Source organism: Pogona vitticeps, chromosome 1, assembly GCF_051106095.1.
Source record: "Pogona vitticeps strain Pit_001003342236 chromosome 1, PviZW2.1, whole genome shotgun sequence".
In the NCBI taxonomy this organism is placed as follows: domain Eukaryota; kingdom Metazoa; phylum Chordata; class Lepidosauria; order Squamata; family Agamidae; genus Pogona; species Pogona vitticeps.
In genome coordinates, this window is record NC_135783.1 from 109,252,090 (window position 1) to 109,268,946 (window position 16,857).

A 16,857-nucleotide genomic window follows, 5' to 3' on the forward strand; every position below is an offset into this window, starting at 1 on the left:
CAATAATGCCGCGGAGATAAAGTTTTTAAAGATAAAATGCAAAAGAGGTGAATGCAGGAGAATTTCTGCATTTCCTGAATGTTTTCTTTCCTTCAGGAGCTCTTCTATCTAGAAGTGCAAGTAGCTGAAATATAGTAGGTGCTTGGGGAGAGAGGGTGTAGGGACAGAAGGCAGTTGGATGAAGGCAGTTTTGACTCTTCTTCTCCACAGCAGCTTTTCCTTTTAATCTAGTGCGATTTTTATCCAGTGGGGTAAGGTATCTGAAATGACATCCATAAGGACTATCCTTGGAGATGGTGGATGGGAGAGTAATAAAACGTTTGCCCCTGTAATGAAGTGTGCCATGACATGCTCACTAATAAAGAGTGGCAGCATATACAAAGTTGAAAACCTGCATATAAAGACTACCTTCCTGCACAGAAAAATTGAGCCAGACGTTTACATGGAGTAATAAACACAAGTTTTCTACTTTTAACCAAATATGAACTTCCAGAGCAGTTACGAATAGCTCAAGACTGGCCCACATTACCGCGTCTGTCACGTTTGTACTCTGTGTGTGTGTGTGTGTGTGTGTGTGTGTGTGTGTGTGTGTGTGTGTGTGTGTGTGTGTGTGTGTGTGTGTGTGTGTGTGTGTGTGTGTGTGTGTGTGTGTGTGAGAGAGAGAGAGAGAGAGAGAGAGAGAGAGAGAGAGAGAGAGAGAGAGAGAGAGAGAGATATAGCTTTCCTCCTCCGCTCCGCTTTTAGATCAGGCAGAGTGTGCGACTGTCCCAAGATCACCCAGTCCATAGCGAGAAGCGCCACACCACGTTGTGCCACTGAACACAAAACTGGGTGAGAGAGACATGTCAGCCGTTTTGCTGTTCTAACTGCGATCTGGGGCAATCTATTTAGCTACATTTTTGTTCCCGTTGTGTCCTACAGCCAGAGACGCCAATTGGTTTTCATAAAATATATATTTTTTTAAAAATCCGCATTATTTAAAAATAATCTAAAAGCAGCATTGGGGGGAAAAAACTACAGTACTACTGCAAATGGTACGTTTGGTGGCCATAAATCCGGCTCTCTGTTCTCGTTTGTGTAGGTCCGAGCGGTTTCTCGGCTTTCTATTAGGGGGCTGCCAAAAGAGCACTCTCGCCTCCTCCTCTCCGGCTACGTACAGCACGGGGGCAAGGCACTCCCTTCGGCTCAACGTGCGCGCGAGCGGTACGAGCTGTGCGCACGCGCGGCCTGCTCGTCTCTGTCGCCTGCCCAGAACTAAACTACCCATCAGCGGGCGCGGCGGGTAACCCTTGTGGATCGGCTCAGGAGACCCCGGTGTTGGGGCTGCGCCAGCGCGCGCGCAGGTCCCTCCTCCCTCGTCGACGCTTCTCTCCACCCTTCCCCCTCCCCTCGCCTGCCTGAGCTGAGCTGAGTGGAAGGGGGCTGGGGTTGGTTGGTGCCAGCAGCGGCGTGAGCGCTCGAGCGGCCGCCATTTTACGCAGGCTTTCTGCACATTCTCCGGACACGCTGACGGAGCGGAGAAGGGGCAGCTCCGTAGCCGCGCCCCCCCCGCCGCCCCCCTCCTTCCGGAGCTCTAACGCTCACCATTCATCGCCCCCCGCCGCTTACTCACACAGGTCAGCAGCCAGCCGGGGTTGGTTGGAAGCGGGGGGGGGGAGGGGGAGACGACGACGACGGAGAGGCAGTCAAGTGTCAGTCGGGGGGGGGGCGAAATACAGGGACTCTTTGAAGGGAAGAAGGGTTTCCTGAGGAAGACGGGCGGGCAGCGGGGCCTGAGGAGGGGGAAGGGTGAGAGAATTGGAGACGGGGGCTGCCTGTGCAGCCGTTTCTTGGGTTTTTTTTTTTAAAAAAAAGAAAAAAACACGGGGCTTGAATAAACAAAGAGGACGGCGCCGGAGAGCGGCCTTATCCCGTGTGGGGAGGAAGCAGGTGATTTCGGGGCGCTTGGCAGCGGGTCTTGCTAGGCCCCGGAGGGGGACGCGACCCAGGGAGAGGGACGAGGAGGAGACCCTCCTGCTGGCGGCCTCCTCTCCTCCCGCGAAGGGGGCTCCGGCTCCCTTATTGTCCAAGCGGCAACGCCATTCATTGGCCACGAGGCGCCTCTGGGGTGGGGTGGGGCGAGGAGCTGGAACGGCAGGCAAGGCTACGGCAGGGGCCGCCGCCGCCGCCGCCGCTCATGGGGGGCTGCAGGGCATGGGGGTGGGTGGGTGGCATGAGGTGGGTCGCGTGCCTCGAGTCACGTAACGGGAGGGCGTCGGGGCTGCTCTCGAGGGCCGCCACCTCACGTTGGGCTGGAGAGAGAGCAAAGAGCGTGGCGGGTTGCCGCCGCCGCCGCTCATGGCCCGAGAACGAGCGTGTAAAAGGCATTGTTCCGGGGCGGGAGGAGGAAAGACATCGAGGGGAGGGGGCCGAGCGCACGTTGCATTGTTTTACCTACTTTTTTCTCCCTTTTCTCTCTCACCCCCCACCCCCCCACCCCATTCCGCGTGGCGAACTGGGGCCCAGGGTGTTGCAATTCTTCTCCCGGAGGGGAAGGGGGGAGGAGGGACAAGCTGGTTTTCCGGGAGAGAGGGGAGGGAAGTTGGTCGCTGGAGGAAGTTGTAAGACATTTGAAGGCGCCGAGCACGTGTTTCTGTCGGGCTTATGGCGGCCGCCACCTAACCTGGGTGCGGACTGGGAAGCGCTTTGTTCCTTTGGCTTGGTTGCTTGAGCATCTGTCAGTGAGGCGGGAAGGCGATAGACTTCCAGGGTAGACAAGGGAGCGGGTTTTCCCGAGGAGGCACCGACGGGTTTACGTGAGGTGATCGGGCAGCGGCTGTGTCGCGCGGTGGCGTCTGCACGTTCTCTCCCCCCCCCCCCCGCCGCCTTCTTTTCGTTCCATTTCTAACTTGTCCGGAGCTGCTTTGGGCGTGCTGCACATAGAGAGGTGTGAGTCAGAGAGCTTGGCTCGATTGTGTAAAGGCTGCAGTATAGGTTTCACACTAGTTGGCTGTGTTTCTGGGGTAAGCCATTGCATAATTAAATTCTAACGCATGTGAACAAGACGCGCAAGTGTTCTGATTTCCAAGGAAGCAAGGAAACGGTTTAAACTTTGTACGGTCCTAGTCCCCTAGTTAGCTGCATGTATTGACACCCGATTTACGTGGCTTTAAGGTTTATAGCTAAATTGTTGCTTATTGCGTTTGAACAGATATCTGGAAACATGGCTTCTGAACATGTTAATGGGAATGGTACTGAAGAGCCCATGGATACTTCTGCTGCAGTTACCCATTCTGAGCATTTCCAGACATTGCTTGATGCTGGTTTACCACAGAAAGTTGCTGAAAAACTAGATGAAATTTACGTTGCAGGTAAGAAATAAAACTTGCAAAATTACCATTTCTATTGGACTTTCCTTGCTTTGGGCTAAAATAGCAACTTTTTGTGGTTTCCAAAAAAGTATGGGGACTGCAGTTTTCTTAGTTTTTGGGTGATCAAGAATAAATATTTAATTCTCACACTAGATCAGTTTCTTGTATTAAGTCAAGGGTGGTGGTGAGGGCAGGTGTTCGGAACACAGACATTAGGGATAGTTCCTAGTGGATTATAGTTGTGTATGCTTGGAGCACCGTGTAGAGTAGCAAGTGAAAGTAATTGCGTGCATCTTTCTTGGATGACATTCCTGATTTTAATGGTTGGATTTGTGGGTACAGAGGCAGTGGTGTCTTCAGTCATGTTCGGAAGTTTAGTTTGGAGAGCAGTAGAATTGTTGAGTGTTTCTAAGTTTTTAAAAATGCTTATTGTTCAAGCCAGTTCAATTGTCTGTTTTTTTTTTTATTTTCTAGAATTTTCCCAAATGTAACATGGCACCTTTGAACAGTAAGGTTTTTGGCAGATTAATGACTTTTTTTTTTGTATGACCGAAGGGAAGATCCTAACTTAGCAATGAGTCACTGACCAACACATTCATTTCTGAAATATGATTAAATGGCAACTGAAAATGCTAGAATGTTATATTTCTTTTTCTAGGGCTAGTTGCTCACAGTGATTTAGATGAAAGAGCTATTGAAGCTTTAAAGGAATTTAATGAAGAAGGTGCATTGGCAGTACTTCAACAATTTAAAGACAGTGATCTCTCTCATGTTCAGGTAATGTACTACAGTCGTAATACTCCTGGTCCTTAGTGTAGTTTGTATTAACAGATCTATAAAAAGCATCATTTAGTGGGATCTGATGTAAAATTCAGCCCTAACTTTCAACTCCTTTCATATCATTTTAGAACAAAAGTGCCTTTTTATGTGGTGTCATGAAGACATATAGGCAGCGAGAAAAACAAGGGACCAAAGTGGCAGACTCTAGCAAAGGACCAGATGAAGCAAAAATCAAGGTACGATACTTCATAGGAAACTGTGCTTCATAGATTTATTTCCTTAGCACCTTGGTACTATGCATGTAATATGTGTACAAGAAATCTGAACTGCATACAGGTGTCAGTTCTTCAGGAGACTATTGTTTGAATTTACATTGCTCTCCACCATATAATTTCTTTACTCAAGTTGCATTCATGTAAAGTTTCTGAAATGGAGTCTATGTGACATCTGGCAGATGAAAGTAAGAAGAGAGCCAGTGCCAGTGTACTTACTTTTTTAGTTGGTGGTGGCACTAGTAGGGTACCACAAATTGTGATGGTATAGATATATTTACATCTTGACTGTAAATTTGGTGCTATGCCATAATTTGTGAGATTTGTTTTGTTTTTAGCAGATATTCTTGGGTGTTTGTTAATAGATTTCTACTATTACTACTTTGCCACTGCAATCTGAGATCTGATTTTGTATGCCAGCCCTTGTAAATAGTTTAAATCTCATGCAAAGACTCTGACACTGGAAGGTCTTCAGTATGGTTAAGTCATTAAAGCCAGTGGAGCTAAAATTAGTGCCACACAGATTTTAACATTTTTATGCAAGTGATGCATCATAAAAACATATGGCAGACATTTTCAGCTTTTGATAGGAAAGGAGTAACTTTAATGTAAAAGATCTGAATGGAATACTATACAAAGCCAAGAGTAATTTGCATATTGCATTTGTGTGTGGTACCTCGCTTGCTAACTTCGATTCTGTTTTGATTTTTGGAATTTCAAGAAGTTATTTTATTTTGCTAACAATCCAACATAAAATACTACATTGTATTTAGATCTGTTTAGTCAAATGTAGGTTTGTGTGTGAGAGGCAGGATTAGTAAAGACCTTATGTGTACACACAAATTAATCCTTTACCCTGTAGAAGAAGGTGGTGAGTGGCTTCTCCTAAAATACCACTAAAACAACAAATGCCTCAGCTACCAGTGTGCTGCTGCTGTGGTGAGTGTCTCACGCTCATTAGACGCATTCCTGGTTCTAGCAGTAGACATCCACCAATGCATTGTGGCCATACTTTTAGAAGTAATGAATAATAGTATGTTTGAGAATATTTACAGTTGAAGAATTTGTTTTCAGCAGCAGAATACAGCTTGCAGTAGTGTTAAAGAAAGAGGCATACCTTGTCTCTCACCTGTCTGCCCCTGCCTGCTTTCATTTCCCTTACCTGAGGTAGAAGGTGGGAGTCTTTCTGAGTCAGAAATGCTTGATTATCTATTTAGATAACCCAGAATATATTAGTAGATTTCATTTTGCCTTCTGGCTGTTTCTGCTATAGAGATTAGAGACGGGGGTATTTGTGTATGGGTACGAATACCCCCGCACAGGTGGCGAGGATGGTCCACTCACAATTCTGCTGCTGCCGTGAGCTCCGAGATCTTTCCAATGGCTCCTGAGCTCGTGATTGGCTTGCCTCTCCTGGGAGGAGGCAGGACGACAAGCCTCTCTGCCAGGTCGAAGAGTGGTGCACAAATTGTAAGCTCCAGAGTGATAGGAAGGATCCTGGATCTTGCGGCAGAATTGTGAGTGGACTGTCCAACCCCATGGGGCTGGCCTCGTTATTGCCACCTGAGTGGGGGTATATAACTACCCCCATCTCTAATAGAGATCCCTCTGTTCTCCACTATTGCCCATAGTCTTCCACCTCCCTTTTGAATGAATGGCTATTCTAAGTAAAAGAGGGATCAACACTACACATGGACAGGAATAAGCTATTGAATGTCTGAAGGTGGGGAATTTCAGTCCTTGGAATTGGACCTGCCCCCTCTTGCATTCCAGTCCAGTCCTCTAGGATTTCTCAGGTAGCCACACTCCTATTTCCCTTGAGACCATTATGGACTGATGTTCCAGCTTTTACACTTGGTTTTTTTCTTTTAATCCCACTTTAAAAGTTAAGATTCCTGTCTGTTGTTTAGGAGTGAGATTTAACCTAATTTATGTTGCTGGTTTTGTCTTTGATCTCACCACCAGAGAACTGTTCGCCCCCAAAAATGTTTTCTGAAATTGTATTTGGTCTTGGAGCTGCAATTGATTTCCCAGGCTGGTTCTGCTATGAGATATACAAAGGGAACTTTAGTCCTCTGACATGTTTTTGGACTGCAAGTGCTATATTCCGTCACTATTGGCAGCTGATAGGAGCTATAGGCAAAACACTGGTATGCCACAGTTGCCCAGCTTAGAGAGAGAGAAATCTTCAGAGATGCATCACACTTGTTGTGGCAGCTATGTAACCAACCCTTGAACCACACAGTTGGAAGAGAAAAAACTTATTTAAAAGAAAAAATTATTTAAAAGAGGGTTTTTCCCACAGGGTACAGGATTTCAGTGTGAAATAGCTCTGTTGTGAGATGTGCCTTTGCATGTAAAAATTAATTTAAAATTCTAAATTTGAAGGCACTTTTGGAGAGAACGGGTTACACGCTTGATGTAACAACTGGACAAAGGAAGTATGGTGGTCCTCCCCCTGAATGTGTCTATTCAGGACAGCAACCTTCTGTTGGCACTGAGGTAAGCAACATAAAATTTGAAATGAGATGTATTGTGTTTCTTTCCATAATTCTCGAGTACCTTTTTTAACAACATATTTATATTTTGCAGATATTTGTGGGTAAGATTCCAAGGGACTTATTTGAGGATGAGCTTGTTCCATTATTTGAGAGAGCTGGGCCCATCTGGGATCTGCGCTTAATGATGGACCCACTGACAGGCCTAAACAGAGGATATGCGTTTGTCACTTTTTGTAACAAAGCAGCAGCTCAGGAAGCTGTTAAATTGGTATGTTTTTCTTTAGTGTTTTAGTAAGACCATGTCTTTTTCAGAAACCAATTGCCATAATCCCTGCCCATGGCTGAGCAATGTCTTTGCCAGCTTACTCCTGTTCAAATTGAATCCCAAATGTTGTAAGCTGCCCAGAGACCTTTGGGTAGTGTGGGTGGCATATAAGTTAAATAAATAATAATAGTCACAACTACAGAAAATCCATTGAATCAATTTGATTTTTAATAAATATACATTAAATTTCAATTATCCCAATAGATCTCTGATTGGGACTAAAATGAAGATAGTTTTGTAGCCAAGTGATTTCTGAACTAGAGTACTCCTACCTAAACACAAAGTAAATCTTAAAAAGCGTTTTATCTTGTTTTACATCTCTGGTGGTATGATTGTGATATTCCAATCTTCTCTAAAGCACAACTATTTAGGGTCAGTTTGCTTGTCGTCTTGGTTAGCCTAAAATTGATGAGGATTTTGGCTTATTGTGAATGGGTCAGCATGTTGCTGTACATAAATCCATTCTTCCAGTGTGAATAGCTAAATTACAGGCATTGTAAGCAAACTGCTCACCGTTGTATCTATTAACAAATGAGATCTGTTATGCTTTTTGTTGTTGTAAACTCAAATTATTTATGAATCCTGCCTTACTGGTGAGACATGAGCACAGTTGATGCAAGTATACATAGATATTGATGGTAGTTAAGAAATGGAAAAACATTGGTGTTGTATTCAGATGGCTTACACCACAGTGTCACACATATTTGATCAAAAGTGTTCAGTAGAACTCATTTTCCTCCTAAGTGTGATGAATTGTAAGATCACTTCAGACTTCATGTTGGCAAGATCTGTTTTTCTTTAGAATTGAGATTGGCTGATCAATGTACGTGGAAGACACAGTTAGAATAAAAGATTCTGAACTCAGAATTTTTTTTCTGAGTAGCAGAATGGAATAAAATTCTACCTTAAAATCCATATCTGGCTTGCCTCCTTTCAGCAAAATATAATTAAGAAGATCAGATATCATTTGTTGATCTGTCTCCCCACATCCACATTAAAAGCATTTTACCAGGGAAGTTTACTTCATGCAAAAGTGTGTAGCATTCTTAAGGATTTGCTGAAAATCCATTATTAGAAATAATGTGATTTCATTGTCTAATGTATACAGTGGACACTAGTCAATAAACTTAGTGGTCTGTTGATGTTTTTAAATAGTTTTTTATGCACCAGAGTTCAGTGAATAAATAAATGTTATTTATTCACTGAACTCTGGTGCATAAAAAACTATTTTGAGTTTCTCAAAGCTCAATAAATTTAGATCCATTTTAACCCTAAAGAAAGCAAGGGCTATCTGTGTGGCAGCCTTGCAGCTGAGAACCCATTAGCATGTGAGGGCGGATATCAGCCTGGGCAGCAGAAAATAATGCCTATAGTTGAAAATATTACTTCAAGCATACCTTAATTGAACCAAACAATATACCACGAGAGGAAGCCCTACCCACAAGAAGCTGTGTAGTGCTTATATTTTAGGTGAAGTAAAAATGTGAATCTTAGGTGAAGTAGGCTAAAATGTAAACAATCAAGGGTAACTTATGCTGTGTAACTTTGTTTCTTCTAGTATAACAATCATGAAATTCGTTCTGGAAAACACATTGGTGTATGTATCTCTGTTGCCAATAATAGGCTCTTTGTTGGCTCTATTCCTAAGAGTAAAACCAAGGAACAGATAGTTGAAGAATTTAGCAAAGTAACAGGTAAGTTACTAGTCATGCTGGGTATGTAAAGATAAATGGAAAAATTATTATTGTATTTCCCTGAAAATAAGACAGGGTCTTATATTAAGTTTTGATCCAAAAACGCATTAGGGCTTATTTTCAGGAGATGTTTTCTTTTTTTCATCTACAACAATCTACATTTATTCAGATACAGTCATGTCATCTTCTGGTTGTTGCACAGTGGTGGAGGGCGGGGTTTCACTTCACTAGGGCTGATTTTGGGAGTAGGGCTTATATTACAAGCATCCTGAAAAATCATACTAGGGCTTATTTTCAGGTTAGGTCTTATTTTCTAGAAAATGGTATTATTTTTGTTACTCTTATTATTTATTATTGTTATTTTGACTTTTATACCACCCATCTGGCCGCCAAGGCCACTCTGGGTGGTTTACACATTAAACAAATATAATATCAACTAACAATTTAGAACAATAAACATAATTGTAAAATCAAAACTAAACACATATACATCAACAAATTCTACTTATTCCACCTGCTCTTAATCCTTCTATGCAGAGCTTGGAGGGGTGTAATTTGTACCAAAGGCCAATGGCTTGTAACATTGTAATGGTTTGTTTAATGTAACTGAAAAGTAACTTTTAGTTATTTTTTGAATGAAAAGAAAACAATCAAGTGATCTTTAAAGAAATATAATAACAGTGGCAGCTAATTTAAAAGGTTTAGCATTAGAATTGTAACTGTTACTAATTACTTTTAACTCTCCAAGCTCTGTGCAGAAGGATTAAGAGCGGGTGGAATAAGTAGAATGCAAATGATCAATGATGATTTTTTTTTCACCATCTTTCGGCTGATACTGAATGATGATGACATTGTAAACTGAGATCATAATATTATGAAATATGAAGAAATAATACTGTTGCCCTACTTGTGCGAAAATATCACCCTTTGTTTGAGAGAGCCTGCTTGCCCTACTCCAGCATTTTGTCTTAGGCAGCCTCCCTAAGGAAGACAGTTGGAATAGTAAGGGACTTGGGCTCTTTCTAGTAGTATAGATACTATCCAGGAATTGGAGTGTTCAGAGAACATCATGTGACATCACTAGACTTTGTCTTTAATTGGCTGTGTATTTTAGTTTAGGACAGCATAATATAGAAGCATATTATTTCATTGAGTTGGCCAAAACTCTTGAATGATAAGATACACATCTCCACATTAAAGTAATTTCTGTATTCATGAGCCCTAGTTTCTCAGAGTATCCTTCTCTAAGATTGTATTTGGGAGTACATTGAATATTTTAAAGCCTTTTAATTCCTTTTGAGGAAAGCACAAATGGGAGATATTTAAGAAAAGGTAATACATTATATAGGATAGACAGGGGAATTTTAGGGAAATACTAGTTTAAAGCTTATATTAATATATGCATATTCAGTGAAGAAATTGATAAATGTTTTTTAAAAATATTCGCAAAAAACATTTCGGTATTTTCATGTTTCAGTTAACTTTATTACTGCTGTATAATGGATTGTAAGATATGCTAATTAAAGTTGTGTCATTGCCTTCAATTTTAGAGAGCCTCACAGATGTAATATTGTATCACCAACCTGATGACAAAAAAAAGAACAGAGGGTTTTGTTTCCTTGAATATGAGGATCACAAAACTGCAGCACAAGCCAGGCGTAGATTAATGAGTGGAAAAGTGAAAGTCTGGGGTAATGTTGTTACAGTTGAATGGGCTGATCCCATTGAAGATCCAGATCCTGAAGTCATGGCAAAGGTAAATGTATTTGTGTTAAAATAATAACAAAATAAAATAATTGAATTTGCAGGATTTCGTAGTAGAAATACAATTTGGCTGCTATCACATAGGGTTTTTTGTTTGTTGTTTGTAATGTTAGCCTAATTATGTACAGGTGATAGATAACACATGTTCAGTGTAGGCTAGAATCCAAATTGTATCTTACAAAAGCAGAATGGCTCCTCCCCTCTATGAAAGTTTTGATAGAGTGGAGAGATCCCACTGGTGAAAAAGAAGAGCAACTTTTTTGTTAATAATTCCCTCTGCACACTCTAGCGTGACACGTTCCATGCTTTCAGAGGGTCCTCCAACATCCAGAACAAATCTGAAGAGGAATAATGGGCTACAGGGAAAAGGAAGAGAGCGGAGGAATAATCTGCAAAAATTGTCCTCTACTTTCATTTTTAGCCTGAAAGTGACTTGGTTTAACCATTTACTTTGTCTTAATAAGAAACTGTCTTATGTTCTCTGTAAGGTCACTCCTAATAGCTGTACTGGTGTAGGTGATTATTTAAAATTATCAGGAAGACCTTTAATCAGTCTCCATATGAAAAAGGTTCTTGTTTATATCCAGTAACCTTGACATTGGAACTGCTTGTGTCACTAGAGCATGTTCCAGAGGCTTATCAGGAGTACAGATCAGTTTCTTTCAAACTCAAATCCCAGAATTTGCCACAGGCAGTAGAAGGAAACCGTTTCTGGTGGTGCCTTTGAGTTGTGCAAGGATTCGTAGGAGTCCCAAGGGAACATGGAAAAAACAAAAGTTGTTGGTGCCCCGCTTGACGATTACCTCGTTAGACGAGGAAAACGCTTAACAATGAAGTTTTTGCAGTCGCAAAACGATGTTTCAAATGGGAAAAATTGCTTCACGATCAGTTCCCTGCTTCGGGAACCGATTTTTCGCTTTATGATGATCAGAAAACAGCTGATCATCTGGTTTCAGAATGGCCGCCCGCTGTTTAAAATGGCTCCCCGCTGTGCTTAGGACGGATTCCTCACATTACAGGCACCAGAAAATGGCCGCCCTATGGAGGATCTTCACTGGATGCTGAGGTATTTTGCCCATTGGAACGCATTGAGCGGTTTTTAGTGCGTTTCAATGGGCTTTTTCATTTCGCTTGATGAGGATTTCGCTTAACAGCGATTTGAACAGAACGGATTATCTTCGTCAAGCGAGGCACCACTGTACTGATAGGTAGTGAAGCTACCTGTCCCATGCTCCCTTGAAGACTTCTATGAATGTTTCCACCACTGGGAACAGTTTCTTCTTGAAGGCCAATATAGTGATGCCATAGTGAAGGTAAGAACAGCTCCTCTTTAAACTATTTTTGGGCTGTGTTGGGCCTTTGCCTACATTTCTAGTAAATTATATTAATATGCAAATACTGTATGTTCCAAGTGAACTAATATGTAAATCTTCAGTTTTAGTATGCCAACAACGGTTAAAAATGCTTCTATGAAGCTGTTATCTGAAATATTTGCAACTGGAATTTCAAATTTGGTGACACAGTTTGAAGCTACAGTACATGTTTAAACTAGCATAGTGGACTCACAGAAACATCATTGAGAAGAAAGGCAAAAAATGTTCTGATTGAAATTGTTGTTTTGTTTTAGGTGAAGGTGTTATTTGTGCGGAACCTTGCAAATTCAGTCACAGAGGAAATACTAGAAAAAGCCTTTAGTCAGTTTGGAAAATTGGAGCGAGTGAAGAAACTAAAGGATTATGCTTTTATTCACTTTGACGAACGTGATGGTGCTGTAAAGGTAGGTTTTCACTGTGGTGTCTTTAGTACTGAATGGTTAAACTATTTGACAGTCTTAAGGGCCTTTGGTAAAATAATTGTACATCATAGTCAATTTTGTATTGCACGTTTTTAGTTCTGTTATAGGCTATTTTAAGCCATTTAGATCCTATTGTGCTTGGGATCATTCTATAAGATATGTCTGTGATCTCAACAGTATTGATAACCCTAATTTACGTTTAGTTTTAAATATATTTTATAAATTTATTAGCAGGAATGGGCATGAATGACTGATTTAACATGATTTCTGAATTATGCTACTCGTTCATGATCCAAGTACATTTAAATATCTGCATGGAAAATGTTCCAACTTACTAAACTAGCAGGAATTATTAATGTTCTATGGAAAATATGTTTGCAGTAAAACAAGCTGGAAAACTACTTTAGGACTTTTAAAAGTAGATTTTTTGTGAAATACTGCATTGTTACACTGTATGGTTTAAATTGTATTGTATGATACAGTGCTACGCTCTTCGTAGATGTTTGTAACCCTTTTTTTATTTTTAAACATTCCTTGGCAGGCAATGGAAGGAATGAATGGCAAAGATTTAGAAGGAGAAAATATTGAGATTGTTTTTGCAAAGCCACCAGATCAAAAAAGGAAAGAACGGAAAGCGCAGAGGCAAGCTGCTAAAAATCAAATGTAAGTGTTGGAGTAAAAATGAACATGGAATTAGTACTGACATTTGTATTTTACATAATGGATATTTGTGAAATGAATTCATACAATATTCAAATTTATATATAGTACAAGTAGTCCAGATAGGCGGGGTATAAATCAAATAAATAAATAAATACTAGGATAACTGTTATAAGAAAAATGTGCACTTTGTACTAAAAGCAGGGTTAATGTGATCAGATTTAATGGTAAGGATATCCACTTCCCTTATGGTGCTTGGTTTTCCAAAAATAAAAGTGCTGCCCATGCTTTCAGTCTATTTTTAAAACAGTGGAGACCAAATTACTGTGTTAAGTGAATAACACCTGCAGGTGGTTTGTTATGTCCTTTTGTGCTTAGCCTTGTGTGCACATTATTGTAACTGTATGTCCTCCAATAAGATTGGGTCAGTACTGCTTTTCTTGGGATAGTAGAACAGATGAAAACCACTGTGTCTGGTTAATTCTGATGAAAATACTAAACGTATGAAGTGAATGAGAAGGATCTCAGGGTTCCTCTTATGCCAACATGCTTGTTTATTTGCTCTTATTATATATTTTTTACTCTCACTAGCCATTCAGTACCTTCAGCTTTGGTATTCTGTCACTGTGACCTGTGTAGACCTGTTAGCAATTTGGCTCAAGTTTTCTTCATTACACAGGCTAATTACTAATAATTTTAAAAGCTTGTTGGTTTTATTTAAAATTAAATAAAATGGATAACTGTGGATTGGAGGCTTTACTGTGGCCTTCATTCCAAGTTTTCACAAGTAATGGAATTCTAAAAGTATAGAATCCTTGCTTCCATGCAATATTTTACAGAGATTAGCAGTTATCTTTTCTCAGTGTTTGACTGGTCAGCTGGCTGGTACTTGGATTTCAAAGGTGTGTTCCTCATTCTTACCACTCCACTATTTATATCAGACTTGACAGGATTTTTTAAAAATAATTTAACTGTTCCTCTAATATACCAATGCAAAGTTTTTGGGACAAACTGTTTTCAGGTTTGCTCTGTCTGCACAGTTCGTACACATTTGCTCTGATAACCATAGATGTTGATGCTGCTCATCTCCCACAGATGTGGCACCCAAACCACTTTTTATCATAAAATACTCCTAAGATTTAAACAACCTTGAGAAAAACTAAAATTGGTTTCTAACAGCATTAGGCTAAAAAAGCCTGTCCAAGGCAGAGGGCAACGGGGACGGGAGACAGAGGGTGGAGGAGGGGGTTTTGAAGCCCAGGAAGCTGAAAGCCGGCAGCGGGCGGAGGCAGAGGGCAAGTGGGATGGGATGCAGAGGTCAGCGGAGGGCTTTTGAATACTGGGAAGCTGAAAGCCTCTCTGCCGCTATCGGCTTCCCGGGCTTCCAAAGCTGCACCCGCTGCCCTCTGCCTCCTGTCCCTGTGGGGCACCATGGCAGAGGGCACCGTGGACGGGAGACAGAGGGCAGCGGAGGGGGTTTTGAAACCTGGGAAGCAGAAAGCCGGCACAGATTAAATGCTGGAACGGATTAAATGGTTTTCAATGCATTCCTATGGGAAGTGGACCCTCGACCTATGGATTTTTTGACCTGCGACCACTGTTCCAATACAGATTAATTCCGTAAGTCGAGGGTCCACTGTATTAGGTACAGTCTTGCTGATGGGGTAGGTTTCTGGCCCCCTTGAGATTTCATGACTGTTTTTCTGTTTGTTGAGGTTCAGAATGTAACACCATGTTGTGTTTTCTGTTTTTTTAGCAATATAGACTACCACATTATGCTTGCTTTGCATTCTTTATACTGGCTGCACTTAGAGTAATATATCAAATTTTGTTTTAACTGCTATGTTTTAATTGTCAATGCTGCCTTCTTTTGTTGGATTTATGGCCTTTTTCGGAATCTTGTTGGCTGGGTATCAGCCTTAAATTCATACATTACAGGTTGTTGCTGTAGTGGACCCCTTATAATGGAAGCTTTATCCAAACAATCATTTTTGGTTCTAAAAAAATTGAGGAAGCTCTTTTTAAAAGAAACTCACGGTACTCTTATTTCCTCACATTAGCAATTCTTCACATTGGCATTTTAACTACATAAATGTTACAAATGATTTAAATTGTTTCCATGTGAAAGCTTTTTAATAAAAACAGTTTTGTTGTAAAGGGGAGAAAAAAGTAGATAGCTGTTGATGCTTTCAGAGTCATTGCTGTAATTTGTCTGAGAAAAGCCCAATATAATTTTTTGGAAAAATGAACTATTATTATAAATGCAATTGTTACTTCCACCTTTTTCCACATGGAATTGTATACTGCTTGTGAATCTCAAAAAATACAAAACTGAGGCCTTCAATTTGTTAGTCTATTTATTCACAATATTTATTTATTTATTTACTATACAACAATGTTAAAACTTTAGAAAACATTAAAACTATTATAAATAGGCAATATTATAATACCCTATACAGTGGGGTCTTGACTTGAGAACTTAATCCGTATTGGAAGGCGGTTCTCAAGTCAAAAAGTCTGTAAGTCAAGTCTCCATTGACCTACAGTGCATTGAAAATCGATTAATCCTGTAACAGGCCGTTTTTGTTCCATTTTGGTTTTTTTCTGGTCTGTAAGTCAAATCTCAGTCTGCAAGTCAAACCTAATTTTTGCGGCCAGAGAAGTCTGTAACTCAAAAAGTCTGTAAGTCAAGCCGTCTGTAAGTCAAGGGTCCACTGTATTAAAACACACAAAAAATCTGAAAAATTATATTTTTTAGAAATTGTTGTAGGGATGCAGGAGTAAAAATATTGTGAGGCCCGTACATCTAGATAAATATTAATTCTGGTTAATGGTTACATATGCTTTCTCAAGAATTGTGGCTTTTCTTTGGTAAATGTAACTATACTGGTCTTTGGTAAACTAAAGTGGGAAAACTTATCAATAGAATATTAGGCATTTATTTTGTTGAAAATCATATACAGTGGGGTCTTGACTTGAGAACTTAATCCGTATTGGAAGGCGGTTCTCAAGTCAAAAAGTTCTCAAGTCAAATCTGCATTTCCCATAGGAATGCATTGAAAACCATTTGATCCGTATCTGCTCGTTTCCGTCCATAGAAACTAATGGGAAGCTGCTATTCTGCCTTCGACCACTAGAGGGGCATATTTTGTTTCTTTTTTTTCTTAGGTCAAGAAAGGTTCAGGGAAGGCAGGGAAAATACAGTCCAGGCAGTCCGAAGACTGTCTCCCAATCCACTCTCTAAACGCTGGGAGGAGTGAGGAAGCAGACAGGCACCCTTTTCACTGGCCAACAGTGAGCTGAAAGTTCACTTTTTGCACTTTCCCTGCCTCCCACGTGGGTTTTTTTCAGTTCTTAACTCAAATCTAAGTATGTAAGTCAAGTAAGTATTTTCCTATGAGAGCGGTTCTTAAGTCAAAATGTTCTTAACTCAAGCCGTTCTTAAGTCAAGACCCCACTGTACTGAATTTTTAGTACATTTAAATACTGCACTGAAAACATTTCTGCAATTCTGTCAACATTTTCCGCAATGCTCTTAACATACAAAATTCAGTGACCAGAACCTTTTTGGTGTTTGCTGAAGGTTTGCATAACTTGCAGGGTCTATGGCTAATTGCAACTAATTGATTAGATATTGGGGTGCATTTTCTTTTACAGATGGACTTGTGACTAGGTGGCATGCTACCAAGAAACACCATATACAATTTGTTTAGTAA

The 16,857-nt window shown here is 40.7% G+C and overlaps 1 protein-coding gene across 8 annotated transcripts in view; it reads left to right on the plus strand.

Moving 5' to 3' along the window:
• Nucleotides 1-1,478: 1,478 nt before the first annotated feature.
• SYNCRIP (synaptotagmin binding cytoplasmic RNA interacting protein) overlaps nucleotides 1,479-16,857 on the plus strand; it is a 21,226-nt gene continuing 5,847 nt past the window's right edge. For 6 of the 8 annotated variants that reach the window (XM_020792075.3, XM_020792246.3, XM_020792332.3 and 3 more), the window contains exons 1-10: nucleotides 1,479-1,616; nucleotides 3,191-3,350; nucleotides 4,009-4,127; nucleotides 4,259-4,366; nucleotides 6,791-6,904; nucleotides 6,995-7,171; nucleotides 8,787-8,922; nucleotides 10,473-10,678; nucleotides 12,314-12,463; nucleotides 13,023-13,144. In XM_020792075.3, the coding sequence (XP_020647734.1) occupies nucleotides 3,203-3,350; nucleotides 4,009-4,127; nucleotides 4,259-4,366; nucleotides 6,791-6,904; nucleotides 6,995-7,171; nucleotides 8,787-8,922; nucleotides 10,473-10,678; nucleotides 12,314-12,463; nucleotides 13,023-13,144 (1,280 nt within the window). In that variant the 5' untranslated portion in view covers nucleotides 1,479-1,616; nucleotides 3,191-3,202. Of the gene's footprint in view, nucleotides 1,617-1,795; nucleotides 1,930-3,190; nucleotides 3,351-4,008; nucleotides 4,128-4,258; nucleotides 4,367-6,790; nucleotides 6,905-6,994; nucleotides 7,172-8,786; nucleotides 8,923-10,472; nucleotides 10,679-12,313; nucleotides 12,464-13,022; nucleotides 13,145-16,857 lie in introns of those variants that run through there. The other 2 variants (XM_020791812.3, XM_020792413.3) reach the window with 2 other exon arrangements.